This window comes from Berkeleyomyces rouxiae (assembly GCF_048999995.1).
Source record: "Berkeleyomyces rouxiae strain 22BRR77 chromosome Unknown BrBRR77_ptg000002l, whole genome shotgun sequence".
NCBI lineage: Eukaryota > Fungi > Ascomycota > Sordariomycetes > Microascales > Ceratocystidaceae > Berkeleyomyces > Berkeleyomyces rouxiae.
In genome coordinates, this window is record NW_027396492.1 from 2,963,396 (window position 1) to 2,991,328 (window position 27,933).

The following is a 27,933-nucleotide window of genomic DNA, read 5'->3' on the forward strand; positions in this document are numbered from 1 at the left end:
TATTGCTGCTCTTCATGGAGACAGTGGGTAGTATTTATTTTGGGTGGCCTAAGCCAATGAATGCACAGTTCTGTTATTGTGGTTGTGTTGTAGTCTAGCCTCGTAGTAGGCCGAGCGGCAGCCATGGCGCCAGCACCGGTTGCTTTTACGCGGGTGTACAAGTATCTTTCTTGGAGTTGGTTACATGCATCTTGAGTGGAAGTTATAGCTTGTGACTGTGTTCCTGTATACATGGCCCTACGATCCTCCCACTTATTAATTAGGCTGCATTTTTTTTTCTTCCCTGTCCAAAGAGCCTGTAGTCCCGGCCTGTTCTTATATGCAACATCACTTCCTTTCCCTCTCTCTTTTTTCCTTTTCGTTTCGTTCCACATTGCTGCACTCCACCATCTTGAAGACACCAAGTCTTTGTCTCGAGGTCTCCTGCTTCTACCTCCCCTCTCCCTTCCGCCGCCTTCTTACCCGGTCTCCTGCCACGATGGCTTCCGCTCGTACTTCTGCCGGCGCAGCAGCAGCCAAGGCCAACCCCGAAACCAACGTCCCTGATAGCCAGCGCGACCCCATTGAGCGTAAGTACAAGGACTTCTTCTGGACCTACACCGAGGAGCCGCACCGCAGCCGCCGCCTGGCCATCATCAAGGCCCACCCCGAGGTTCGTCTTCGTCACTGCACATCCATAGCCCACACCACCAAGCCGCCTCCCTGCTAACCTCCCCAAACTCGTTGCAGGTCACCAAGCTCTGCGGCCCCGAGCCCCTGACCAAGTACACCGTTGCGCTGGTTGTTGGCATCCAACTCCTCGCCGCCTACTACCTCCGCGACACGTCCTTCTTCTCGCTTAAGTTCTGGGCCGTCGGCTATGTAGTCGGCGCCACTGCCAACCAGAACCTGTTCCTGGCCATCCACGAAATCTCCCACAACCTGGCCTTCCGTTCGCCGCTGGCCAATCGCATCTTGGCCATCTTGGCCAATCTCCCCATTGGAATTCCCTACAGCGCTTCTTTCCGTGTATGTAGCCCACCCCCCCTGTGCTGGTGAATGCCCGCTCACTTGCAAAGCCTCACTGGGAACTAACACCTGCTACTATTGCTACAGCCCTACCATCTGACTCACCACAAGTCCCTGGGCGTTGATGGTCTTGACACCGATTTGCCCACGGCTCTAGAGGCCGTCTTCCTGGACTCCATCGCCGGCAAGGCCTTCTTCTGCACTTTCCAGATCTTCTTCTACGCCCTGCGGCCGATGGCCATCTACCGCGTGCCCTTCACGTGGGTGCACTATCTCAACATTGTCGTCCAGCTGGCCTTTGACTACGCCATCTACGTGACCTTTGGCATCAACGCCATTCTGTACTTTGTGCTCAGCTCGTTCCTCGCCGGCTCGCTGCACCCCGTGGCCGGCCACTTTATTGCCGAGCACTACGTCTACGAGACCGTGACGAGCCAGCAGCGCAACCCCGAGAACAAGCTGACTATCCCCGAGACCTTTTCCTACTACGGCCCGCTCAACTTCTTCACCTACAACGTCGGCCTGCACAACGAACACCACGACTTCCCCGCCATCCCCTGGACCCGCCTGCACAAGCTCAACCAGATCGCCCCAGAGTTCTACAATGATCTGCCCATCCACGAGAGCTGGGTCTACGCCATCTGGCGCTTCATCTTTGACGAAAACGTTGGCATGAGCTGCCGCGTCAAGCGCAAGGAGGGCGGCCGTCTGGTCGGCGGCGGCACGGGAAAGAACAAGTGGGCAGATGACGAGGTGGTGTCGAAATAAGCGACATGGATATTTATTTTTCTTTTCATTTTTCATCTTCTCGATTCTTCATTTCTCTGGACCCTTTTCTTTGGATATAGATGTTGCTTTATTTTTTTCCATGGCCCTTTTTTTAATTATTTCTTGTGCTTACTCCTTTTTCTGTTGTTATGTCTATCATCTCTCTCCCACTTTGTATTTTCCCCTTCTTGTCACGTTAGTTACGAAGCAAAACCGTACATGTCCTTGCGGTCGTCATATCTTCATCACACCAAGACATGTTAGCAGAGAACTTCCAATATCCAGTACATGCGCCTTCTGCCTTGTTTTTGTTTCTTCATGTTTTCTTGATATGTTTAGCATTGCTCAACATTAACGAGAGAAGGGAAACAAATAAGAAGAGCGAAACGTGAGACACAGCCGGAGCTATAACTACTATCAAGAAAACAAAAGAACCCATGTGTGTGAGAGAGAGAATAAGAGACTTGATGACTAATTCGTCCGAGACCAAAAATCAGGAGCCGCCTTGTGTGTGTGTGTGTGTGTGTGTGCAAAGAGAGATATTCATGGAGAATCTTTCAGAGCAAAGTATAAACGAAGCAAGTAGAACTGACAAAGGAAAACGCAAACCCCGCAAAGATAAAGACCCTGACAAATACAAAACAAAACGAACAAAAGGGAACAAATGACATCTCGGTAGTGTGATCGCTGTCCAAACCATTGCGTACACATATTCAAGCCATCATCCCGACACAAGATATGGGCAGACCCTGTCCGTATCATAGGAGGGAGAGAGGGAAAGGATGTGGTAATGATATTGGTTTCGGCGAAGAGCAACCAAAAAGAAAAGAGAGGAAATATAACTAACGCCTCACGATAGTACAGCAAGCTCCGATTACCTTGTCCCATCCCAAGAAAGAAACCAGTTACTCAAGTTGCCCATTCAGCTCACTCCTAGAAGAAGAAGTAGGCAAGCAAGAAGCTGACCATGCAGAGAATAGCCACAACCTTGACGGGGACACCTTCAGTTACATTGCGATGGGGCGTGGCAAGAGTTGACGAAGAGGACTGGGGGACAACCGCAGAGGCAGGGACAGGAGCGGGAGCAGTAGCAGGAGCAACAACAGTGACGGGGGCGGACTTTTCGGAGAGGCTTGGTTCTTGGGCTTTTCGTTGTCTTAAGCCCGAGACTTCATCGACGGCGGGCTTCTCCTGAATGATGCGAGGAGCAGGCGAAGGGGCAATAGTGGTGGTATCAAGGACAGAGGGTCCATCAGAAATAAGCTCAGGCTTCACTTCGGGAACCTGCGATGGGGCAGCCGGTTGGAGGTCCTTGGGCGAAGAGAAGACGACCGGAGCTGCGGCGTTGGGGGTGTTGAGGGTGGCTGGCTGCTGTTCACGCTTGGGAGTACCAATGACAGGCTTTTCATCCGTCAGGCCATGTGACCATGTGACGCGAATCTTCTTCTCCCGCAACTGACTCTTATCAGTGGTTTCAAGCTACAAGTTGCGACGTTGGTGTTAGAGCGGAGTCTCTTCATCTTCGTTCGTAAAACATGTTCCGAGTGAAAGCGACACAGTATGGCGCAGTGATTGGACATGTGGTATTGAGGAGGGGTTGGAACTCACAACGGCGGCAACACTGGCATATTCATTATCGCTATTGATGATGGCGGACTGTACCAGGAACTTGTCACGGCACTTGGCATCCGGGGCTGGCTCAGTCTTCATGCCCTGAAGGACAACTGGGAGGAGAAGGCCATGTGTTAGTAAGCTGAGTTGCATGCGCATGTGACGGTGAATTGCTGATGCTCGCGTGACATGTCGCTTGTGGATTCAGAAAGGATTACCAGTGACATCAACATCCTGACCAGGCTCAATTCGACCAGAGTTTGGTCGCACACAGTATCTGATAGACAATTGTTAGAGTCGGGGGAAGGCTCCGGAAGTAAATGCTGTCGTGTTGAGTTGAGCCGAAGCGGGCTGGTGGTGGCTAGGCACGATTAAACATACTGCTTGGGAGCTGTGGTTTTGACCTGGGCGATGCGAGTTAGTGGGCTGGCTGAGCAGTGGTGGTAGCGGCTTGGGGGCTCGAGGACAGCTTGCTTACCTTGAAGGCGATAGGGCTAGTGCTGGTGTTCTTGAGGTTCAGGAGCTCGTGGACCTCGGAAGTGAACGGCCCTGGCGGTAGAAAAAAAAAGCAGGATATTGTTAGTGGAGGAGTTCGCAGGACACGGCACAGGCAGCAAGGCCGGGCCATGTATGAAGTTGAGAGCTTGCGGCTGGGAGGCCCAACATCGGAGCACTCTGGCCTGGTTTGCGACAAGACCGGCGGGATGGAGGGGGCCAAGCGACGCAAAATTTGCCCAAGAAGAAACGTACGGTGAAAGGTAAGTTCGCTGGGCTCGATTTCGATGGACATGGCGGCGGTTTCGGCGTGCGTGAATGCGTGGACGCGTGGCGAGGGCGGTCTGGCGATGGGTGGGTGCGGCGGTGTCGTGACAAACTGACGGATATGGAAGAGAAAAGGATGGAGATGGGTGGAGGAGTGGGCGGAAAATAAGAGTGAGGAGCAATCAAAGCGAGTGGCAGCGACTGTTGGGAGACAGAGTCAAAGAAAAGACGCCAGTGGTAGTGACAGTTTGCGCGCGGTATTTGGAAGAAGAATGCAGCAAGTTGAGTACGACGAATGGGCTGAGCGGACACTGGGACGAAGAATGTTGAGACGCAAAAGTTCGAAATAGAAGTCAAGTTAAATGTTGTCAACCCCGACGGCGTGTTTTGCGACCTTCAAGCACAACAACAAGCTGCGAGCTACTTTAATTGGCACCAGGCCACTGTAGGTAATTTGTACATAGCTGTGGTGTAGTGTATGCCCAAAAGGAGAAACTGGAGGTTGTACATACACATGTACCCATGTACCAAAACAGCATCAGCAAGGAGGCCAAAATGACAGCAGCAGCTTCGGGAGACCAGGCGTGGGCCCTGATTGGACGGATGCAGAAGAACAGCGGGGCGTAAAGTGTCTTCTTTGCAGGCTTCCAACAGCCAGGCTCCCAGTGTTTTTAGTGGTGGCTTTGGGCATGGACGCTGTGAACAGTTAGTGAATATGTTTACAGGCTTGGGTGAGATGGCCGTAGGGGCCGATGATGCCGTTGGTGCCGCTGACCCTGTTGCATGACGGTTTGATCGGGATCGACAGACATTACATGCCTAGTTGTATGTTCGTGTGATGCAGCTCTCAAGTGCCCATGAGCAGCTCTACTCGTACTTGTAGAATCAATCACCTAAGCTTTCCATCTCCAGACCAGCTCGCCCCAGCAAGCCGGCCCCAACCAACAGCAACAGACAAACCCAGGCCTCTATGCTGCCAGTGCATCCATCATCCCAATATCAACTAGCTAGCTACACATGTATATAACTATACTACGAGTCATCTATACATATGTACTGTGACGTGTCTGTCAAAATGCCCCTCCCGTCATGCTGGCTCCGGGCCTGCTCCACGGGTTTTGCAAGTGAGAGAAGAGTCTGGCCTCTGGGGGGAAATACTCGTTGTAGGAGTCTAGGTCGTATATGCCTCCATGGCTCCCGTCTCTCTCGATATATATGGTCGGGCTGTGTATTTCACATCCCCCTATCACCTTGCTACTGGTGACAGCCAACGTTTCAACTGTTTGTCTTCCTGCCGACGAAGCCCTCTGTGATTATGTAACTTCACGTGTAGCTCAAGGAACGGCCAACCTGCAATCTTTGTTATGTCTCTGGTTGTCTACATCGTATTCGCATTGTGCCTCTCTATACTTTTGCATCGCTGTTTTAACGCTACTGCTGCGTTTTCCAGGCAACGAAGCTTTGCCCCGCAAAAGGCAAATCGACGCTGGGTGGGGTGGGCCCTTTTTGCCCTCCGGGAGCTGATTGTAACGATGTCTACGCTTGTACAAAGTACATACATACATATGTCCAAACATCTTATTGCTGCACATATGAGCTTCCTCAGCTTTCTGCCTTGTCTCCAATATCTCGATTCACCGCGCAACCACCGCCTACAGCTCAGCTACATAGCCGGTCTTCTCAGCGGCACACAGGAGACTTGTCACTTGATTTTCTCTTCATATTTTCCGCCGCCAGGCACACGTCCCACATCGTCCGACTCATTAAAATGGTTCAATCCGATCTGAACGTCCTTCTGGACATGGGCTTCGAAAAGGAGCGCGCCGAAATAGCCGTCAACAAGTCCGGTGGTCGTGAGTTCTCCCACCCCCTGCTGGATACGGTCTATTTAAGAGCTCAAGCACGTCTTGTCCCGTCCACGGCCATGCTACTATACTAACAGGTACATCTATCATTTGCAGTCCAGGGCGCCCTTCAATGGCTGGAAGACAACCAGGACAAGCCTCTGGAAGATATCAAGCAGGCTGCGAATGAGGGCGCAGAGGCCCAATCTGGTGATGCTGGCGGTGCTGACGACGCTGCCAACTCGCTTGTCTGCAACGAATGTGGCAAGCTTTTCAAGAATGCCGACCTTGCAACTTTCCATGCTACCAAGTCGTACGTCTCATCCTCATCCTGCCAACTCGGTCTTGACATTCACACTAACAAATCACTACAGCGGCCATACCGACTTCTCTGAGTCGACTGAAGCTATCAAGCCGCTTACTGAAGAGGAGAAGAAAGCCAAGCTGGAGGAGCTGCGCCTGAAGCTCCAGGCCAAGCGAGCGGCTCAAGCTGTGAACGACGTAGAAGCTAACCGGCAAAATGAGGTACACACACACTCAAGTCCTTTTTTTATATCTCTCACATACACGTACATACTAACCCTTCCTTCACCATCTCCAGAAAATCCGCATGAAGGCTACAAAGGAAACCCAAGACGCCAAAGAGAAGCTCCAGCGCGAGGAGCAGATGCGCCAGGTTGCCAAGAAGCGTCAAGAGAAGGAAGAAGATAAACAAGCTCTTGCTCGCGCTCGCGCCCAAGTCGAGGCCAACAAAGAGGCGCGCCGGAAGAAGGAAGAGGCTGCCAGAGCCGCGCGTGAGGGCCGCGCCGTCGAGGCCGCTGCCGCCCCCGCCCCCGCCCCTGTTGCCTCGTCAACGCCCAAGGCTTCTCACAACGAGGCTCGCCTACGCCTACAGACTCCGTCTGGTAACATCCTCAAGACGCTGCCTGCAGAGACTACCTTGTCTCAGCTGGCCCAGATCGTCGCCGAGGAGAACGGCTTCCAAGTTACAAGCTTCTCAACTACCTTCCCGCGCAAGACCTTTGAGGGCGCCGATTTTTCCAAGACTCTCAAGGATGCCGGCTTCGTTCCCAACGCTGCTGTAGTTGTAAAATAAGGCTTTCCTTTTCTTTTCTTACTTTACCTTTGTTGTTTAGCATGGTCATATCTCCTGGCCAGCAACGACCTATAGATGACCAAAATGTTCATTGTAACCCTTAATTAACACACAGAGACACCTCTCGCCATTTTAGTGTGCAATGCAAGAGCCCATTTCAAAGATATCAAACGGCGTTTCCATCGTTGACTTCACGTTTTAGCATGCGAGGAACAAATCCTAATGTGACATCCGCTTGTCAGAGTCTCAAAACATCACAACCAAGTCATTCAAGTCAAAGAAGCGTAGCTAGATTCCCTATGCTTTTTTTACTTTTGTATATCCGTTAATTCTTTTTTGTTCATTGGCATTTTTTTTTCATTGAAAATTCCGAACTCCAATGCCGAGAGCAATCCGTCATAATTTACCGTATGAGAACTGCCACTCCTTCCTGGCAGTGACTTATAGCATCTGCCTTGATCGAACGAATTCTGTGTAACACCCCAGAGCCACACAAGTGAAGTAAACCCGGAAAGAAGAAAAGAAACATCGTAAAGCGGAGCATTTAGTCGAACAGACCGAAGCCCATGTCGTCATCGGACTCCTCCTTCTCCTCCTCCTTAGCCTCCTCCTTGGCCTCCTCAGCGGCACCACCAGCGGCAGCACCACCAGCGGCGGGGGCAGCGGCGGCACCGCCACCAGAGCCAACGTTGGTCAGGAGCTCCTTAACATCCTTGCCCTCCAGAGCCTGTGCAGAAAAGATCCCGTTAGTATTAATGTTCATGGGGTCTCTATGCCCCGCAATTCCTGTGCAGGTAGTCTCTTTCTTCCGGGTTGATGTTGGTGAAGTCAAGTTGTCGCATCGATTGGTTCTTCAAGGCGGTTTCGAAGCCGGTGCAAATTCGGGTTGTCGTCGATTCAAGAGAGATGGAGCGCAGGAATTGCGTGGTATTGTGGGTTTAGGCTGTATGTACCTTGGCGAACAGCTGAGTCCAGATGGGCTCAACGTCAGCGACACCAGCGGCGGTGATCAGAGTCTGCAGCTTGTCGGCCTATGAAGTAGAGGAACACACTCTGGTTAGCCATTCTATCCTTTGCCTATCCAACTCGCTTGGTAATTTGCAAGATTACCGGGCGTGTGAAAAAAAAGTATGGTAGAGTCGGAAACGGTGGGATATTTGGCGGTGATGGATGATGCGAAGAGCCGACTTACAGTGATCTCAAGACCCTCATCGGCCAGGATCAGGGCGGCGTAGGAAGAAGCCAGCTCAGCGGTAGACATTTTGAATGTGCGGTGGACTTTTGGGTATAGCTGCACGAAATGAACAGAATATGATGATTCTGAAGGAAATTCTTCAATTTGACGTAGAGTCCAATGTTCTGGCAATTGGATGTTGCTAGCTAGGCCAATAGCGTTTGCGCATCCCACTAAAAGGGCTCAGACCTAAGACCGTAATTTTGAGTGCACTGCAATGTGGGGCAGAGTTCAAGTTGTGCGTTGATTTCACGTGATATGTGTGTCACGTGCAGGCGATGTCGTGATGACAGAATGGAGCTTGGGTTAAACAAGCCGACTTGGACTTGAATACGGAGATTTAACCCGAGAGGTATTTGATAGCGTATTAAATATATAGATATGGTACCACAGTCTATGTACTATCATGCATATGTATAGCACCATGGCCTCAGTTCACCTCTACATACTTGAGCATATCATCACATCACCCATAGATTTCTAACTTGACTCCTATTTTGCATCAATACATTGCAATCACACTGCCAGCTGTCTGACAGCTGATAGGGTCAAGTTCGTTCTGGAGAAAATTCCCTAAGTTGATAACCCCGCCTTGGCGACTCAGTCATGGTAACCCTGGCTTCCTGATGGAAGTTATGGAAGCGTCGGAAACATGGAACATGTGCTTAATTCCATGTTGCAGAGCATGATGGTTATGTATGGACAAAAACTCCAAGAATACTCTAGATATTTTGCGAGTGCATGCTGTAATAGCCATATTTAGCATGCGACAAACTGTCCTCCGATTTCGAAAAGGGTCTTTTTGATGTGAAGTTTGAAGTTGGGAACCCGGGCCATAGATCCACTGTTAGGGTTACCCATAGAAATTGACCTATGACGTTGATTCCAAGGTAGTTAGTGCCAACTTCTAATTATTACATACAGATGGCCGGAAGAAGCTATCTCAATTTGAGCTCCTTAAAAAAGCATCCCCAACACTAATCATCCGGCTGTCATCTTCAACCAACATCCATCTTCCGATCGCAAGCCATCTAACGCTTGGCGGTAGCTGCTTGCTATATTAATCTTCCACCTACTTTACCTATCGAAATATCTTGTTATTGTCTTGTCCCCGCGGCCCCTATCGCAGCTCTGCCACCACGCCATATAGTTTTGAACATCGCCTCTATTTTCTTGTTGCTTCGAGTCATTTCTTACATATAAACACTATGGATACCCCGTCCTGTCCCCAGCCAGTCGACAGCAAAGAGCAGGAAATCCTGACCCAGCTCGAAATTATTCGCGATAAACTGATTCTCCTCAAGCGCGACCGCACCAACTACATTCGCAGCCAAGATGTGCTCCCCCTCTATGACGAGGTAATTGAACAAGTGCGCCAACTCAACGCTGTTCGTGTTGGAAAGGAGGCTTCGTACGAAAACAGAGGTTTGTACCTGATTCGCTCCCCGCGGGGATGGAGGGGCTTCTCTAGGATCTGCGCCCAGGCACGAGTAACAAAGGCTATGCGTTTGGGCTGCATATTCTATTGTAAACTACATTATGATGACATAACAGCTAACTAGCGACCGATTCACAAGCAGTTGACCGTGCCCTTGAGAGTTGTTTCCAACTTATTTCCCTGTTCTTCATGACCATCGGCCGAAACTATGAAGCACCAGCAGCTTACGCCCTGACTTCAACTATCAAGCGCCTTGCAGAGCACCTCACTGAGTCAACTCTGTTTTCACAGAAGGACCTTGATAGTGTCACACACACCCTTGAAAAGCTCACACAATATATCGAAAACGGCCGCGACTCTCACGACCCTATTGTCCTTGACCTTCTTTTGAAGCGGACAAGTCTTTGCAAAGAAATGCTCACGAACCTGCAGGCAAAACAAGCACCCCTGGGCGAACCACTTCCAGCGGTTCATGAGAAGCTCATCTCCATCCTGCGCTCAGTATCATTGGCAAACACTCGGAGCAAGGTACGTTCTCAGTGTGACTGCTTTACAGAAAACCGGCTTAGATTTATTGGGTAGTTACAACATACTAATACTTGGACTCCAACTTTGTAGTTCTCCAACAGCGAGGTACATAAACTCGCGGTTCAACTTTCCGAAATTGATGCCATGAGAAAAGACGGTAATTTTCTCGCGCCCGACGGCTCGATAGCGAAGGGCAGTGACACAGTATCATTGCTATTGTTCAAGTGCATGAAGTGGGCAGAGATTGTGCAGGTGAAGTAAGTCAAAAGTTTCCAGAACTACCGGCTCGTTTACATCCGCTAATACGTTTATCATCGGTGTAGAAAGGGTGCTATTCCTGCGGCATTCAAGCCCATGTACAACGACCTGGTTCGTGTCCGGTCCGAACTGGATAAGATTTCCATGACACAGGCGTGGTCGTTGCGAGAAACCGATCTCTACGATTTCCAGCGTCTCCTTGACAAATATGATGAGGCTAGAGTGGACGGCAACTGGCTGGATAGTGAGGGGAAGCCTGCCGAACTTTATGTCCAGCGCGTATGTATCCTCAAATCGCTGTTTATTTATAATGACTCGACTGGTATGCTAACTCTACAGCGCTTAGACTCTTCTATATCTTGTGCGACGCTGCTATGCCTACATTTACTCTCTAATGATTTCCTCGGAGCCTGTGTCTGAAGGTCTTCTGCCAGTCTACAACCAGCTACAGACCCTGAAGCGATGCCTTATTGAGGTGAAGAAGAATGGTGGAACGAGCAGCCCCCGCGAGCTGTACCCCTATAGCATGAAGGTAAGCCTTTTGTAACCATTATCTAATGTTGCAGACCTATCGCATACGGGAACGCTAACACTCTACCTCACAGCTAAATTCGATTGACAACCAACGTGTTGATGGAAAGTTCATAGTTAATGGCGACATTCCTGAAGGACAGGGAAGTGTCAACGAGTTGCTTGCCGAGTGCTTTGACCTGGTGTACGAACTCCGAATTGAAGCTCAGAATGCAGTAGATGAAAAGGCTGAAGCTGAGGAAGAGGCTCGCGAAACAGCTCGCGCGGAGCGGGAGGAAGAGGAGGAGAGAGAGGAGGCGGCCAAGCTTAAAGCCGAAAAGGCCGCCGCTGCACTGGAACAAGCGGGGCAAGAGGGAAAGTCTCAGGCCTAAGTTCAATGGCCCCATGTCATGTTTCGTGATCAGAGTCTTGAATAGTAATTGTGGTTTCTAGACAATCATAGGCTGAGGGACTACGTTGGATGGGAGTGTATGGTTATCAATGCTTACGACGGCGGTGGATTAACAGTTGAGGTTAGATTTCAAAGTTAGCTTTCCTTACTTCCTCGCTATGGCATAAATACGAACGAACTCAATTGTACGGTTGTGCAAGTGCTTATATCCCTCGTGTTTGTTTATCTGTAGATGCTACTAGATTAATCCTGCTTGAGGCTGGACCTATCTCTCCAAGAACACTCTTGTGCATTCTTACGGCTCTCTCACAGCACATTTGAACTGATGTTGAGGAATGGGTTAGCTTGAAAGTCGAACTAAAAGACTCGTGAGACATGAGAGATAAAGGACTTACTGGCAAGATTTGGGCCTAAAAGGAGGCGATGACGCAAATTGTGTAGTTAGCAACTCCGACCTCATGGATAACAAGGTTATATGTAGACGGGCAAGCATACATTTTCAACATCCCAGACGCCACTTGTAGCATAAATGTCTTTGGAAAGGAACTCTCTGGCTTCTTCAACGGACGACGCAACAAGCACAACAGCGCTGCCGTTCATCTTGAGGGGGCCATCGGCAGTAGGCACTTCATCGAGGGTGGCGCCTTCATGAGGGACATTTAGTCAACTTATGCAAAGATACAGGACAAGGGAATGGGCAAGGAAGTGGAGTAAGCTCCAGAAGTACGTACCGCCAACCTTGATGACGCCCGTGGAAACCAGGCTTTGTAGGTTGGCAAAATGAGTTCTACATTTAGCACAAGGCGTGAACGAGACCAGTGTTAGTTCAGAGTACAGCAGTCCTAAAAGACGGCACACAAAAAACGAAGAGTTCGTGTCAACTCACGGGCGCGCGGCCAGGCGCTTCTCCAGAGCGCCCGGCTTGTCATGCACGACGCAGAGGAACTCGAACTTTCCGGGAGGAACCGAGACCATTGTGCGGGCTGTAATCGGTACAGAAATACTGGTGGCGAAAGCGATGGAGGGGCGGGAAGCGCAGATGAGAGGCTTCCGAAGCAAAAGGCGCGATAGACAACGGGACATGAATCCAGACGGGTGCACGCTTTGCCGAGGAAAACTGAAGGATGTATCGACAGGAAAAGAGACAATGGCGAATTGGAGCGTGTTGCGTGGGCACACGGACGTTCTCCAATCCAATGACGTCCGCTGGTGGGGAGTGGAGAACAAGCTCCGAATGATAGAGATGGGTATTGACGCCCCGTTAAATAGATGTTATTTAGTTTGGTTCCCGTTTGACAGTGCTTGTGTAACTTGAGATGGAAGTGGTAGTAGGGGTTACTCGACTACTACCAATGGACTCCGATTCAGAGCTATAGCATCACCGGAAAAATAAAAGACCTATGTTGACACTATATGCTCGAAGAGAAGAACAAGAGATGAGTTTTTTGATAGCAGTTCTATACATCTAGTAAGGCACACCCATTTGTTGCTTCTAGAATCTCTGCCTCTGTCACATCATACGTTGTGAAAAGCCGTCAAGTCCAGCATGGTTGGTCCCAGTCATGACGGGAAGCGCTCATTGCCTTTATTCTAGCATTTTGTGACAAATTGTACTATTATATCCATTCCAGCAAGTCAATCTTACCGAGACCAAATACTGCTTGTAAACCGGTGCCCATCCGTGTTCGCGCCTCCATTCTAAAAAGCCTAACCATACCTAGTCTACAGCTTGGGTTTGGCCTGTTTCAGCATCTCCTCTGCCACTATGCGTCGCTGGATCTTTCCAGTGGCCGTTTTGGGCATGATATTAGTGAAATAGATCTATGGAAGCCATTAGTAACGCGAAGATAGAAAGAAAGCATGCACAATGGGATTATACACTGGCCACCTACCTTCTTTGGCGTCTTGAACTTGGCAAGACGCTCAGATACCCATGCCTTGACCTCTTCGGGCTTCAGTGATTGGCCCGGCTTCAGCACAATAGCAACACCAATGTCCTGGCCGTACATTTCGTCCGGGATAGCAAAGCTCACGGCCTCAGAGACCGCGGCATGGCGAGTTAGGACGTTGTCGAGCTCGATTGGCGAGATCTTCTCGCCACCCTTGTTGATCAGTTCCTTGATGCGACCGGTGATGATGACATAGCCGTCTTCGTCTAGCTTTCCCTGGTCACCAGTGCGGAAGAAGCCGTTTTTGGCAAAGGCCGTGGCATTTGCAGTTGCATTGTTGAGGTAGCCGCTAGTCACGTTCTCGCCCTTGATGCAAATTTCGCCCTCGGTGCCCTGCGGTACCTCCTCGCCAGCGTCGTTGAGAATCTTGACCTCCACGCCTTGGCCCACACCCACAGAGCCAGGCTTGCGCTGCGCTGGGGGTAGTGGGTTAGATGTCATCTGATGCGAGGCTTCGGTCATGGCATAGGCCTCGAGCACCGGTGCCTGCAGCGTCTTCTCCAACTGGGCGAAGACAGTCGGCGACAAAGGCGACGAGCAAGAACGAATGAAGCGGATATTCGGTAGCGGCGAGGGCACAGGATTCTTAAGAAGAATCTGATGAATTGTAGGCACAGCTGTGTACCAATTGGCTCCATGAGTAGTAAAGTCAGCCCAAAAGTCCGAGGCAGAGAACTTGGAGGGCACAATCATAGAGCCACCAGTGTGCAGGGGAGCCATGAGTCCACAGAGTAGACCGTGGACGTGGAAGAGAGGCATCACCAACATGGTGCGATCGTCATTCGTGAGTTGGTATGTGTTCTTGATGTTAACTTGGAGAAGGCGGTGTTAGTATATGCGTAGAACATAGAAGTGAGGAATTATGTACGTACTCATGGTACGGGTGAGGTTGCGGTGCGTGAGAGGAACCTAGGTGTGTTAGTATCCAAATTAGTCCCCGGTCGTACCTTAGAGTACATACCACTTTGGGTCGAGACGTAGTTCCACTATGGATAACAGTGTTAGACGACGGGAAACGAAATTAGCATGGGTCAAATACTTACCTTGTGTGAAGAACAAGTGCAATGTCATCTGGCGCGGCAGTCAGGACCTCGCTCTTCTTGCCCTTAAGCTTTCCCTCGTCCTTGAGATCCAGGACGACCTGGCCCTTTTGCGTATCCCAATAGCACTCGGCTACAGCAGCATTGAACTTTTGAGCTGCCTTGACAGCAGGGCTAGAGGCCGCAAAGGCACCGCGCGGGACAAGCACCAGGTCGGACTTGACATCCTCAATGTAAAACTCGAACTCGGCCTGCTTGTAGTTGGGGTTCAGCGGCGCGGCGATTGCGCTCTGCCATGCGCTAGCCTCAAAAGCGACGATAAATTCGTAGCTGTTGACCAGCGCAATCGACACATATGCAGACTTGCCGATGCCCAGGCCGGCCAAGCTCTCGCGGAAGTGATTGATTTCAGCAACAAGCTGAGAGTAGGTGGCCTTCAGCGGCGTCGGCTTCGAGGGGATGATGACGGCGACGGAGTCGGGCGTGCCTTGAATGGCGGTCTGAAGAGTCAATGGGCCAGCCATGATTTCTGTCGAGGTTCGAGTTGGAGTGTGTAGGTTCGTAGTCGAGAAAGCCAGAAGCCTGGTTAGTAAATACGAGGCAAAGATGACGTGATGACGGTTCCGGAGCGTCTGCAAATGATACAACTGGGACCAGAGTTAGTTGCGTTGCTATTATGATAGTACAACAATAAGAAAAAACAGCAAGGTTCGAGAAGAAAGAAACGGATGCGAGAAATTCCAAGAATCCAAGTGTCAATGAGCAAATAAAAGTTCGAGACTAATCATCCACGGCACGAAAGTTGCAAGTAACTAGCGTTGATGCGACACAGTTTATATCGCAAATATTCCTTCTCCCGTTGCCCGGTTAACAATTAGGGTTTATAAGCCCTGTTTTGTGGCCCAAACAAACAACTGAAAGACAACAGGCTTCGATGGCGCAGTGGTAGCGCAGTGGTCTCATAATTCATGAGGAGTCTGATTTCAAATCATCCGAAATGTAAAATGTCATCCAAAGGTCGTGAGTTCGACCCTCACTCGGAGCATCTATTTTTGTGATCATTTTTGTCATGCTTGCGTTTTTTTGGGGGTTTTTTGGGCAACAAATGGGCGGTTTCTCGCCAAAGGCGGGTTTTTTTGGTGTGAATTTGCGTTTGGATGCTGGCTCATCGCTTTTGTTTTTTTTTTTCATCGCGACAGTGAATTGCTTTGCTCAAGTCTCGCACCATAGATTTACTAGGGTCAGCGTCACAGTCCATCACGTGTGTCCATCAAGTCCACTCAGCCTGATTTCCTTGCTTGTCAGATTATCGATGTGGACACTGAGTACTACGTCCTTTCAATGTTCTTATATACCCATTCTCTCCAGAGAAAGCAGAAAAAAACCACGCCCTTATTTTGATTTTTTGTTGTAACAAAGCTTCCATTGCTTTGTTCTCTGATTCCAAGCCCTTCGAGTCTTCAACTTTTGCCCTGCTTTTGACATTCAAGATTCGGCAAATATCAAATCGCCCTGGCTCCGGCTCACATATGTAAGCCGATGGGCCAATATATCGCTACAGTTCACGAGTCTTATATGTCGACAAAAAGCGTTAATATACGGCGATTCTTGCTGCAACGGTGTCCGCCTGCTCTACTTGGGGACCTGCACACTTGATACTGTCCCAACGTCTACGCACACTCACACGCGTCCATCATGAATAACGTAGAAGTCCTTGAGGGCATTGAGCAGATTTTGAAGTCTCCGATCTGGGCTGAGTTGGCAAAGCTCAACGGCACACCGCAACACACGGCCAGGCCCATACCACCCTTGGTCACTGGCTCGCTCTATCTTGTTGTCTCGTCCCCCACATATAAGCCCCTAGGGAAGCAAAAACCACGGCCAATGGCCAAGCGGTGGCATTGGAGTCTGTACTGTTACGCCAATTATGGTGAAGGCCAGCTGTGCCATATCAAACGTGCAAGCGACTCCGACAACCAGAAGGCACTGGGAGTTACAGCCACACAGCCTGTGCTGGAACCTGGCGTTGCTTCAATCGGAGGCCCTGAGCAGTCTGCAGCCAAAACTTGGAGCTTTGAGTCATGCCATGTGGACAATCTCCTTGTGTCTATGCCGGTAGTATGTGCCGTCCGGATTTCCGAAACGGACGGCGAGCTACAGCAGGAGTTTCTCAAGCGTGTGGCACAGGTCCCCTTGGTGCCGGCCATCAGCGGGACAGGGTTTGACGGAAACGACATCATAGATGGCGGAATTAGTAGCTGCAGCTGGATTCTCAAGGCGTTATATGACTTGAATCAGGAGGGCTGGATCTCTATCAAGCCGTCGTCAAGCGTAGAAGCCATTTACAACGAGGTGGTAGATCTATGCGTGCACGCTGAGCAAATTGATGCGCCGTTGATTCAAGACAGTCAATTTGTCTGTCTGTAAAAGCAAAGTCTAGAGTTTGGACAAGGAGAAATATTCAATGAAATAGCAACATCGCAAGAATGAACCCTCTCTAGAACTGAGATATGGCAATGCTAAGGTATCTGTTGCATGTAGGCCGTCTAGGCGAAACTCCGGCTCCGCATGTTGAGAATCCAATAAATATCAGGGCTGACGTCATCGGCGCATCTGCGCCCGCGCCATTGTGCGATGTAGTTTCCAGAAACTTTCTGGCGTTACACTAGAAAAAGCGGGTATCTATGTACGGATACTTATCGCCCAACATCCATCGTCATTACCAGGGCCTTGTCTTGACCACCAAGCGAAGAGCTAGAAGTGTCTACACAACTCAAGAATCAACATTGTCGCAAAGGCTGCGGCTGTCTCGTTGAATTGAGCATAGATCGAATGACTAGCCAGCCGCCACCCAAGGCAACAGGGCTCTCGCTCTATGCCAATTTATTGGACCCGGAGCCTGGGACTACGAATGCGACGGGTTCAAATTCCGGCGCTCAGGACTCTGCAAAAAAGACTGCTGATCGAGGTGAGTTCCTACGGCTGCCCGGTGGCTCTATTGACAGTTTCTACGTCTTTGCATGCAAGCAGGCTAACCACTTTTTTGATGGCCATAGCTCTCCGTTTCCAGCCCATCCGCCGTGCCGTCCCAACAAAGCAGAAGCCCAAGTCCGCCCTTCCCAAGGCCACACCTACCCCCAGTGGCGCACCACCAGTACAAGCCGAGCCGTCAGTGGCTTCAACAAATCCAGCTACAGCCACAACTACGCCTACAGCTCAGGCTATGGCAGTCAAGAGCCGACTCTCCGATTGGGCACCTACAGAGGCTGACGAATGGATGTATGGCACGGGCGAGAAGCGACAGCGAGGTGGGCGCAAGAACAAGAACAAACGCCGCAACTATGAACAGCGGGAAACAGACTGGGAGGATGTATATGACCCCTCGCGTCCAACAAATGTGGATGAGTATCTCAAGAGCGATGAGCGGATCAGTGAAATAAGAGAGTGGAAGGACATCCTCTACAGCCACCGAAATGATCGCATCAGCAGTCGCAGTCGTAGCCGAAGCCGAAGCCGCTCCAGTAATCAAAGTAGCGGCGATCGAGGCCAAAGATCCGGCTTAGGAGGTAAGCGGTCACTCATTTACATTTGGCATCTACAAATACTAACAATTGTCTACAGCAAGATTTGCGCCCCCGCCCAACCTTAATTTCGCCCCGCCTGCAGAACCATCTCAGCTCCCCATGGATATCTCAGGCGATGAGATCTATGCCCAGCGGCAAGCCCTGTCCCAAAAAGAGCAGACCGATGGCCCCAAGCCAGCTCCAGTTGCCGGTGTGGTTGCTTCTAGTGCGCCGGTGCGATACACAGCAGCCGAAGAAAGCAACACCAACAACGACAGCGAAGATGAGGACGGGGACGACAATTCCCGGCCCTCATTTAGACTCGGCCACCAGGGACAGAGTGATGATGCCGACGACGACGACGCCCCACGATCAAACCGCCCCGGCCAGACTGGCTTCGCCAGCCGCATGATGGCCAAGCACGGCTGGACCAAGGGCACCGGGCTCGGCGCCGACTCCAACGGCATCACAAGCGCATTGGGGGTCTCGGTCGACAGGCGCCGCAAGAGGCCCGATGCAGAAGGCGGCGGCTGGGCTGAGCCGGCGCACGCGCGCACAAAAATCCATGGCGGCCAGCGGAAACACGAGGACAATGGGCGCTTCGGCAAAATGAGCGAGGTGGTTGTGCTCGGCGGTATGCTGGATGGTATGGCGAACCTGGCTCACGAAATCGACTCTGGTCTGGGCCAGGAGATTGGCGAGGAGTGTGGAGAAAAGGTGAGTCGTGTGCTGGTATTGCGTGATACAGGCGCCGTTTGTGGTTGCTGGCTATTCGGTGCATGGATTTCGGGCACGTGCTAACCAATGTCTAGTATGGTCGCGTTGATCGTCTGTATATTGACCAGGCTTCACGAAGCGTCTTCATCAAATTCACCAACCAAATCTCGGCGTTGAGAGTAAGTCATATTCTTCAGCTAGGCCCTCCCCGTTTCCAAGGGTTCTTTGCTGACCCTTATTGAATCTCTAGGCTGTCAGCGAGCTTGATGGCCGGATTTTCAACGGCAATGCCATCAAGCCCGCCTACTTTGACCCAGACAAATTTGAGGCCGGCATCTATGACTGATTACATGACCTGTAACTTTACATTTCATAAAATGATACCCAATCTCTACAATTGTTAACTACCTACTATACTACACGTTTTCTTGTTCTCCACAGCACACCAAAACGCTCTTGTTCTCTGCCTGTGTTGCCACAGCCACATCAATGGCTGGGTTTTCAGTGAAAAAGTTGACTGGCTTCAGGCCAACCACCATCTTCTCGCTGGGCATGACTGGCCAGTCCTCGATACGTGGGTTATGCGTCGATCCAAACGTATGCCACACGACAATATCGCGGTCACGCACGGCCGATGCATCGCCGCCCTCCTTTTTACGCCGCGCGATCGCCGACGCAATGCCATCACCGCCAACCGACTGCATCGTAAACGTGCCAGCTGGGAACAGCTCGTCATCGCGGTAGCGCGTGACCCACACAGCGTGCTGGCCAAACTCGGAGCGCTTGGCGTGGAATGACGACGGGTGCGCGAGTAGCCTCTGGCTGTATGCCGGCACTAGCTTGAAGCCGACGGGCGTGCCAGTGATGGGGTTGGTTTTGCTCTCGTTGACAATCTTGAACACCCGCGCGCTTTGGTGGTCGAGATCGAGGCCCTGCTCCTCTTCGACCGTGGTCGACTTGGTGATGTAGCCGACGTAGAACGGGTTGTGCGTGTCTGGGTCGTCAATGGGCATTGCATGCGACTCTTCCACCTGCAGTGAGTTGTTTTGGCCGTCCAGCATGGGGTCGATGCGCAGGCAAAATAAGTGCTGATGGTAGGGAGCCAGGACCCCCGGCGCAACAAGCGTGGCATATGGCGGGACTGGATCGCCGATATTAATAGGCGCTGTAGACAGGATGCCCGTAGCCCTAACCTCATAGTGAATTGACGCATCCTGGCCAAAGTAGAAGGCAAATATATACTCGTAATTGCTTACCGTGATGATAGTCTGCAGTACCAGCACGCGCGAGCGCACCACCACTGCGTTGCCCGACCGGAAACTTGTGTGCTTCCACAATATCCCATCGTCCTGTTCATGACAGCACACAACATTCTCGAGGCGCAACGGCGCGCCGTCGGCCGCAACATGCCACCCGTCGAAATACTTGATGGCACCGAGACAGTCACAGCCCAGTTGCAGGTTATTCGCATTGATGCCAGCGCCGTCGCAGCCAAGGTCGAAGGCAGCCTTGCGCGGATACGGGCATCGCGGGTCCGCGTACGGCACAAACATCTCAGCCAGCGCGAGCCGGTAGAATAGCGCACGCCCGTCGTAGCGCACGTCGTGCAGAGTCAGGCCCTCGCGGTAGTTGAAGCCGATCCGGAACTCCCACTTTTCCCACGCAACGGCGTGGCCGCTAACGCTGAACGAGGGGCCCTCGGGCTGCACTACGCGATACGGCTTTGTGCTGCTCCGCATCGAGCCGGCGGGTCGCAGCGAGGGGTGGTACTCGATTGTGGGCGTGTGAGTGCGCCGTGCGTCAAAGGCGCACGCCGTCTGTTGCATGCGGTCGTTGGCAGACGATGGCAGGTAGTAGATTTCCGTGACGACAAGAGCCTCGGAAACCTCGGCGCACAGGGCAAGCGGGTAGGCGTAGTAGTTTGTATCTAGATGGGGGATACGGCGCAGGTAAAACCAGCACTTTAGATCGCAGCAACGTCAGTGGTGAATCGGACATGGTCCAAATATGGCAGCAGTAGCAATTGGTACAAGTGAAACAAATAGCGAAGGGGGGACCCAGAGCTTACCATGGTCGTCCGCTGGGACACATCGTTCAAGCCGTCCGTCGAATACTCCCACGGCTCGACCACTACCGACGAGCCCTCGGGCAGCTGTAACTTAAGAATCTCATCCTGCACACGCGCGTCCGCCAGACACGCGTCCTGCACACGGCCCATGAACTCTGCATCAATATACGAATGCTTTCCCTTTTTATGTTCTCGATAGACGACCTGGCCAGCGTTCAGGTCAACGTGGAACTCAAACAGGAGCTGCCCCTGTGCCTGTGCCGGTTTCTCTGGGCTATCTTCCTCCTCCGCCCCGCCCGTCATCACATGCACGCGCGCCATGCGCACTGGCCATGAAGCTGGCGTTTCGCCGCGCGCTGCCGCATCGAGAAACGGTAGCAGCTCGGCCTTGCGCGGCTCGTGGAGCGTGGCGACGCGGAAGACAAGCTGTGCAGAGGGCGGGAAGTGCTGTCTGACAGTGGCCGTGGCCTTTGCAGGGTGAGGGGCAGACCATTTCCATGTTAGCCCAACATTAGATGAACAGACTGACAGTAATACATGCCTTGGAGATCTCGTCAGGACGGAGCGGGTCAAGAGGGTGAGAGCGGGCCATGACAACAATGATTCACGCCCATAGGAAACGCCACGGAAAAAGTTCTAGAGACTCTCTTCCAAGTCAGAACAATAATCCAGGCCCTGATCAGCTCGTGAACATAGAACATACGACAAAAAACATGTAACTAACGTAACCCCACTTGTAGAAATGGCCATTTATACCCCAATCTTCCCCATCTTGTGCCCTTCCCCTCACCTTTAACCTTTTCCTGTGAAGGCTACAAACACCAACACCCCCAACAACTGCAAGCCACTGCTATCTATATTTCCATCTCTATATTCATATCTCACCATGAACAACACAACTATGCGCTTGTTGTCACCCAATCTTCAACACGACGTGGCCGTCGAATCAAACACCCAGTTACCGCCGCCATCACTACCGCCCCACGCTCCGTGAAATCTTTCAACAGTCCCCGGTGGACTGACGAGCAGGCCTTTATCATCTTGGAGGCTCTGAGTGACTCTCGCCAGCAGGGAGAGCCTCCCTTTTACGAGTCGCCTAGACAAGAGACTCTGTTGACAGAAATAGCCAGCGCCTTGCCGGCCCGGTGGCCGGACTTGGCCTTCACGTATGAACGAGTCGAGCGGAAGGTGGAGGCAATGGTAAGGGTGTGTAGGGCTTTCGTAGCTCTCGATCTAACCGGTGTTTCCTATGACCATGATACTGGTGCAATCAGTGCTAGCAAGAAAAAATGGGCAGGCTAAATGCAAAAATATGGTGAGCCGGTTGTTTACCTGAGGCGCAATGGGTTTCCAACGAGGGACCTTTGTCAGGAGGCACTTGAAGACTCTGAGGAGTTCGGTCTGACGGCCGTAGAAGCTGGAGATGTGGAGGGCTTGGGCGCTGTTGAGCTTGTTATCTGTAGCGGTGACAAAGATTAGAGAGACTCACAGGCGCTAGGAACGAGCTCAAACCTGTTATCAGCTTGGTCTCCACCTCCAACGAGGAGGGACAAGACCTTGTCTCTTTCTATCCCTGGAACACGTCAACCGACAGAGACGTCTATGGATTCAGACATCATGACACCCCAAACTTCTCGTCGTTTCTCGTGACGGTGCCTGGGCACAGATGACCTAGAGCAAGCTGTCACTGACGTTATAAGCAGGTCTTCTTTGCCGGCAACTAGGGATGAAATCAGCACGTTTCTAGACCTTCATCAAGCCCGGCCGTACGCCATTATTCGATATAACGCTTCATCAGTGGCTTTAAAAGTTTCGTGTTCTGGACGGCCCAAAGAAGGCAAAAGCCGGCGCCGCCAAGTCAACCTGCTGATGAATGACTGGATTGAGATGAAGATGCCTGAACTTTTTAATACTACTTCTATGTGCGTAAACCGAATAAGTACCTGTGATGGATTCAAATCGAGAAGTTGTTTTTGGAAGCATGCAAAATGTCAGTGGAATTGAATGGGGGTCCGGTTCTTTAGCTTCACATTTGCCAATTTAACACTACACCATATTATTCCTCTTCAATCTCCTCTACCATTTCACGTAGCTCAGCGATTTCGCTCTCGACGAACGTCGGGTTCCGGTGATGCGACTGATACCTTTGCCACTGATCTTCCGAGATTTTCTCCTTCAAAGCCGCCGCATTAGGGGCATCGATGTTCGAATCCACCCAGTTTCTCACAGCCTCAAGGAAGGCTACGTTTTCCTGGTCAAGAGGGGACTGTTCCTAGCTGTTCGAATGCGCCTTGATGAAGTTCCAAAGGCCAGTACACGCATACACTATCAATATCTGATATGTGAGGCCATATTCCGGCACCGACGATCTCAGAATCTTGAACTTCCTATGCTGCTGCTCCCTGTGTATCCTCATCTGGGGTTGATTGTGGACCTTCTGATGCTGACTGGAACGCTAGACGCTGTTGAATCTCCTCATGTGTTCCATCAAAGCTGTCATGATCGCTATTTTCCGACATTTTCAAAGTTATAAGGCGGGGTAGGCACAGAATGTTGAATGAGCCGTCGTATTGCTGCGCAATAACAGTAGGTGGGCGTTGAAAAATCAAATCAAGTAAAGTGTTGAATGAGGACAAATTCAATGATCACAGCGTAAAAATACACAACAACCAACGTGATTTCGGTAGACCTTTAACATCTTAGTGAGTTGATAGGGACGATTTAAATCGGGAAAGAATTGTGAATTGAGTCAAGAAACAAACTGTATTGTAACACGCGGAGCGTGAATCCAAAACCAAACTATTGATGGTGACCTAAAGGTTTGAGAGAAAGAGCAATGCAATTATACCGGAAAACACCAAGCCTTCTCGGTCCTTCGTATTTTCACGGGCGTCCGTACTCCTTCATAGACCTCCGACTTCTCGGGCCTCAGTGTGAGTGGCTGCGAAACAAAGCAAGAACATGGGGAAGCCAACAGAATACAGTCAAGTCAAATACGCAACAACCATTAGAATGAGGAGTCACAGCCTTGTACCAGGCTCAGCCTTGTATTTCTTGGAAACTGTGCCGATTATTCACGAGCCAGACAAGGTACGTGGAGTGCCTTTGCATAACTTTATGCAAATAATTCGTGGCGAGGATGCATCTGCTAAAAAAGAAAGTTGATACCTCATATGGCATAGCCCGTGCATTGGCGAATTTAATCCCTGTTTCGTCATATGTTCTATGTCCACGAGCCGATCAGGGCCTGAATTTCTGATTCGCCACATGCACAACGTGAGGTTCACAACACCACATGTCACACATCAAGATCCAAGTACCATAAAACCAGTCTTGTTCATTTCCACACTCTCTGATATGCACTCATGCAAGTCACAAATTAAGCACGCCCTAACACAGACAATCAAGATGCACTTATGTCACGCTGGATTGCAAGGATGAGCTCAAAGTTCAAGGTGGTTCCGAAAGAAAAGAAAAAGAAGTCAAGACAAAAAGAGGGAATAAAAAAAAGAAATGGAGCATAAAACGCCACCACAAAACCATAATTATCCTATCCGTAAACAGCACAATCCCCCTGCGGACAACGAGTGCTGTATGTACTACACCATTCTGTACACAATACCTTTCTTTACATCCTCCTAAACCCCTACAAAGCTTTCAAGCTTACAGAAGAGAAGCAAGGGCACCGAAGATGGCGGCAGACAGGACAACGGCGTTGGAGCCAGCAGAACCGTTGGCGCCAGAGCTAGAAGAGTCACTAGAGTTCGAGCTCGAGGCGGAGCCAGAGCTGAGGGGTTTGGAGCCACCGGTGGTAGAGTCCGAAGTGCCAGAGGTGCAGGTCAGCTTGCCTTGGATCTTGCCCGACGAGCCCAGGGACTTGAGGGTGGAGCACGAGCTGGAGACATCGGCAGTGGAGATGACGTCGAAGGTACCCTTGACATCGTTCAGGGCAGGGAAAGAAACCTCGGTAAGGTTGCCGCGAATGTTGACAGCACCAGCGACCTTGGTCAACTTCTCAAAGCCGTTCACCTCCTCGAGCTTATCGTTGTTGGTGATAGTCAGACCACCACCGATGGTAGTAAGGGCGTTCATGGTGATGTTAGTCAGAGCGCTGTTGCCGCTGACGGCGACGGACTGACCGACAGTCTCCAGCTTGGGGGCAGAAATGCTCTCCAGGTTGGTAGTGTTAGAAAACGCAATCCCGTTAGAGACAGTCTTGAGCAGAGGCATGGAGAACGACTTGACGGAGCGGACATCAATGTCCTTAGCCAGAGTAAGGTTGGGGAGGGAAATCTCCAGGTTGGCGCCGTTGGAGGCAATGATCAGAGAACCAGTGATGTTTCTCAGACCAGTAGCCCAGGTCTTCAGGTTACGGTTGTTGTCAATCTGGAAGGTGTCGACAGAAACCAGATCCATGCCCTCCAGGGTGGAAATGAACGTGTTGGAAATGCGGATGCTGCTAACAGTGGTGACACCGTTGGTTCCAAAGTTGACAGTGTCCAGGGTAGGCAGGGCAATCCAAGTCAGCTGGCCGACAGAGCGCAGGTTGGGGAAGTTAATGGACTCCAGGATCTGGACCTCATTGAGCTCGAAGTTGCCGCCGATCTTGGTGACGGTGGTAGAAGAGAGACCGGTCAGCTGGGTGGCGTTGTTGATGATGACATCACCCTCAATCTCCTCAGGGCCGGAAATAATGACCGAGCCGGCGACACCGGTGGCGAATGCGATGCTACCAGCGATGGTGCTGCAAGCAATGGTGGCGGCGGCAGCGTCAGTGATGGTGTAGGTGGCAGTAGAGTTGTCGCAATCGGCCTCGGCTATGGCAGTCTGTTAGCAATGGAGGTTCAGTGTTGCGGCACAACCCGATAAAACTCACCAATAGCGGCGCCAGCAAAGACAGCCGCAGCGGCGGCAGCGACCTTAAAACCGTACATTGTGAAGAGCTGTTGTTCGTTAGCACCGGATCAGAAGACTTAAATTATGTAGAAAAAACAATGCATGGTGAAGGACACGGGAGCCAGATATTGGAGGCAGAAACATGGGCGACCATTGCTGGTATGACTCTTTCTCCTAGACGAATGTTGGTGCCTGATAAACAAGAGCAGTGACACACGCACACAGCAACCACGTCAAACAAGAAGGTGCAGCCACAAACAGCAATCGCATCTGCCCTTGCTCCTGAAACAGCAACAGCCACGACAACAATGGCCACACGACTGATGGGCGTTCCCTGCCTCGGGCAGGCCATCTTGCAATGGCGGAGCGGGGCCCAAAGTTTTCGTCGACAAAGCTCGTAAAGGGCGTCTCACTTAGTCTGCTGGCTGGCTTGGGTGCGTGGTGTGTTGATGTCGTGGACCAAGGCTCGTGGGTGGTTTTGGTAGACTGGTGTTGTGTCGTGAAGACATACCTGTGGTTGAAAGTAATACTAGAGTCCTGTCGGATATTAGAGTCGTCTCCCGAAGTAATGGAAGATGACGATGGTTTATGTGAAGAAAATCGAAGCGCAAAAGACAAAGTCACAAGAGTGTGGGACTTTGATGGTCTTAACGAGAGTGTTGAATAGAAAAAAAAAAAAGGCCTATGTAGGAAATAAAAAGAACAACGGCAGCCGCAAGATGTGGGTGACCAAGGAAGAAGTGTGAAGCCTCTAAATCAAGAAAGGTCTGCGGAGGAAAAGAAGAAAGGAGAAGAAGAAGAGGAAAAGAAATTAAGACGAGCGCTAGAAATACATGGACACGGAGAGCGGGAAAAGGGGAGTATACATGAAGAAGCCGGAGGAGCCCCCAGTAGATAAACCAGCAGATAAATGCGCAGGCCAATATGCCTCCCTCTGGGCTCCCTGGCCGCCATTGATTGATTTTATTGATTTTCATGCGTGCCTTCGGAGCAGCATACAAGGTACCGGTGTCACTCCAGAGGCTCCAACAGAGACCCAAGTGCCTACATACACACTGTCTACAGCACACATGCCTTCTGGATGTACGCCTGCGGCTTGTGAAGCACTGAGCCGTACCCTGGCCCAGGAGAAACCACGGCCACCCACACCAGCGATGGGGCCCCTCCACCTCCTCAAAGATCACTGAGGGCCCTTGCGACTCTGCAACGCTGCAGCCCTCGCATTTATGGATTTCAACAGCCACGGACGTTCCGTGGCGCAAAGTACTCCTGCCCGCTGTTCTTGGTGCGCGAGGTACTTGGCCTAGCACAAGTCGTCTCCACTAAGCAGCCAAGCAGGGGCCGGACGATGCATATATGCACAACGAGGGAAGCGCCAGGGGTATTTGGGGAGTGGGCCTAGCACGGCCAATAGGACCGCGGCGATGCCAGCGCAACCCGCTAGCCACAGGGTCTAAGCTTGTTGTTGCAGTTGCTGTTGTTGATACCGCTGTTGCCGTTGTGTACATACATAACTACGTGTTTGTTTACTTGTAATTAGCCACATCGTTACTTACTACGTTCCCCTCGTCTCTTAGGCCCCCCAGGCCTTCGTTTAGGGCTGGATCCTGAATAGCACGCTCCTCTTCAGGGGCCCATGCCACCCAACTGCACACTCCAAGCACTAAAATCTTGTGAATGCAGGTACCAATCATCAAATGGGTGCCAATAATGGTGTCCAACACGACATCACGACATGACGACCTTTGGCCCGTCTCATCCCGGCCCGGGCTTATGTAATACGTGATAGATAGTCATGTTCGTGTTTCGCAGACTTGCAGAACAATGCCGAAATGAAGTGCAGACATTGACAAAAACAACAACAATCGACAAGAGACAGACAAAAGCAAAATGAGCAGAAGGCTCTGCTTGGTTCCACATAACTACTTGTAACTATGCATACAACGTATTGTGCTTGTGCTTGTACCTCTACATGCGTCTCTATGGCCGGCACTCCCTCCTGTGTGTTTGCATGGCTCCATTCCAGACCATCAAACCTCATTTTTTGTCAACCTGCGGCAGCTCGCCTATCCTTGGACATTCCTGTTTGTAGCTCGCAAAAATAACAACTTTACTGACACCAGACCAACCAGTCATCACGGATCACAAGCCACTAGTCACGATCCCCAGGCCTGTCAACATCATCGTCATAGTCTAAGATTGGCCTCTTGCAGCGGCGTTCGTGACAGAAC

General features: G+C 51.1%; 11 protein-coding genes across 11 annotated transcripts; 5 read left to right on the forward strand and 6 right to left on the reverse strand.

Annotated features, from left to right (window-relative positions):
- Positions 1-478: 478 nt before the first annotated feature.
- On the forward strand, positions 479-1,776 carry BROUX77_002385 (uncharacterized protein; the record flags this gene model as incomplete). Its single annotated transcript, XM_073746919.1, has 3 exons — positions 479-652; positions 730-1,008; positions 1,096-1,776. 3 exons carry the CDS (start codon positions 479-481, stop codon positions 1,774-1,776), a joined length of 1,134 nt encoding a protein of 377 aa, XP_073607467.1.
- Positions 1,777-2,709: 933 nt separating this feature from the next.
- Positions 2,710-4,177, reverse strand: BROUX77_002386 (uncharacterized protein; the record flags this gene model as incomplete). Its single annotated transcript, XM_073746920.1, has 6 exons — positions 2,710-3,255; positions 3,385-3,500; positions 3,606-3,664; positions 3,769-3,791; positions 3,866-3,936; positions 4,138-4,177. 6 exons carry the CDS (start codon positions 4,175-4,177, stop codon positions 2,710-2,712), a joined length of 855 nt encoding a protein of 284 aa, XP_073607468.1.
- A 1,740-nt stretch (positions 4,178-5,917) lies between these two features.
- Positions 5,918-7,089, forward strand: BROUX77_002387 (uncharacterized protein; the record flags this gene model as incomplete). Its single annotated transcript, XM_073746921.1, has 4 exons — positions 5,918-6,002; positions 6,111-6,306; positions 6,368-6,518; positions 6,595-7,089. 4 exons carry the CDS (start codon positions 5,918-5,920, stop codon positions 7,087-7,089), a joined length of 927 nt encoding a protein of 308 aa, XP_073607469.1.
- A 544-nt stretch (positions 7,090-7,633) lies between these two features.
- BROUX77_002388 (uncharacterized protein) lies at positions 7,634-8,350 on the reverse strand (the record flags this gene model as incomplete). Its single annotated transcript, XM_073746923.1, has 3 exons — positions 7,634-7,816; positions 8,043-8,120; positions 8,282-8,350. 3 exons carry the CDS (start codon positions 8,348-8,350, stop codon positions 7,634-7,636), a joined length of 330 nt encoding a protein of 109 aa, XP_073607470.1.
- Positions 8,351-9,531: 1,181 nt separating this feature from the next.
- On the forward strand, positions 9,532-11,449 carry BROUX77_002389 (uncharacterized protein; the record flags this gene model as incomplete). Its single annotated transcript, XM_073746924.1, has 6 exons — positions 9,532-9,748; positions 9,904-10,289; positions 10,380-10,546; positions 10,613-10,826; positions 10,894-11,079; positions 11,153-11,449. The coding sequence occupies 6 exons, from the start codon at positions 9,532-9,534 to the stop codon at positions 11,447-11,449; spliced, it is 1,467 nt and encodes a 488-aa protein (XP_073607471.1).
- Positions 11,450-11,764: 315 nt separating this feature from the next.
- Positions 11,765-12,444, reverse strand: BROUX77_002390 (uncharacterized protein; the record flags this gene model as incomplete). Its single annotated transcript, XM_073746925.1, has 5 exons — positions 11,765-11,791; positions 11,865-11,879; positions 11,965-12,113; positions 12,201-12,256; positions 12,356-12,444. 5 exons carry the CDS (start codon positions 12,442-12,444, stop codon positions 11,765-11,767), a joined length of 336 nt encoding a protein of 111 aa, XP_073607472.1.
- A 747-nt stretch (positions 12,445-13,191) lies between these two features.
- BROUX77_002391 (uncharacterized protein) lies at positions 13,192-14,982 on the reverse strand (the record flags this gene model as incomplete). Its single annotated transcript, XM_073746926.1, has 5 exons — positions 13,192-13,290; positions 13,362-14,230; positions 14,291-14,327; positions 14,380-14,404; positions 14,462-14,982. 5 exons carry the CDS (start codon positions 14,980-14,982, stop codon positions 13,192-13,194), a joined length of 1,551 nt encoding a protein of 516 aa, XP_073607473.1.
- A 1,171-nt stretch (positions 14,983-16,153) lies between these two features.
- On the forward strand, positions 16,154-16,885 carry BROUX77_002392 (uncharacterized protein; the record flags this gene model as incomplete). Its single annotated transcript, XM_073746927.1, has 1 exon — positions 16,154-16,885. The coding sequence occupies one exon, from the start codon at positions 16,154-16,156 to the stop codon at positions 16,883-16,885; it is 732 nt and encodes a 243-aa protein (XP_073607474.1).
- A 405-nt stretch (positions 16,886-17,290) lies between these two features.
- Positions 17,291-19,084, forward strand: BROUX77_002393 (uncharacterized protein; the record flags this gene model as incomplete). The annotated part of the gene is made up of 5 exons (XM_073746928.1): positions 17,291-17,426; positions 17,515-18,024; positions 18,080-18,738; positions 18,834-18,917; positions 18,989-19,084. 5 exons carry the CDS (start codon positions 17,291-17,293, stop codon positions 19,082-19,084), a joined length of 1,485 nt encoding a protein of 494 aa, XP_073607475.1.
- A 70-nt stretch (positions 19,085-19,154) lies between these two features.
- Positions 19,155-21,398, reverse strand: BROUX77_002394 (uncharacterized protein; the record flags this gene model as incomplete). Its single annotated transcript, XM_073746929.1, has 3 exons — positions 19,155-20,699; positions 20,807-21,274; positions 21,348-21,398. The coding sequence occupies 3 exons, from the start codon at positions 21,396-21,398 to the stop codon at positions 19,155-19,157; spliced, it is 2,064 nt and encodes a 687-aa protein (XP_073607476.1).
- Positions 21,399-24,469: 3,071 nt separating this feature from the next.
- On the reverse strand, positions 24,470-25,740 carry BROUX77_002395 (uncharacterized protein; the record flags this gene model as incomplete). Its single annotated transcript, XM_073746930.1, has 2 exons — positions 24,470-25,623; positions 25,683-25,740. 2 exons carry the CDS (start codon positions 25,738-25,740, stop codon positions 24,470-24,472), a joined length of 1,212 nt encoding a protein of 403 aa, XP_073607477.1.
- Positions 25,741-27,933: the final 2,193 nt, after the last annotated feature.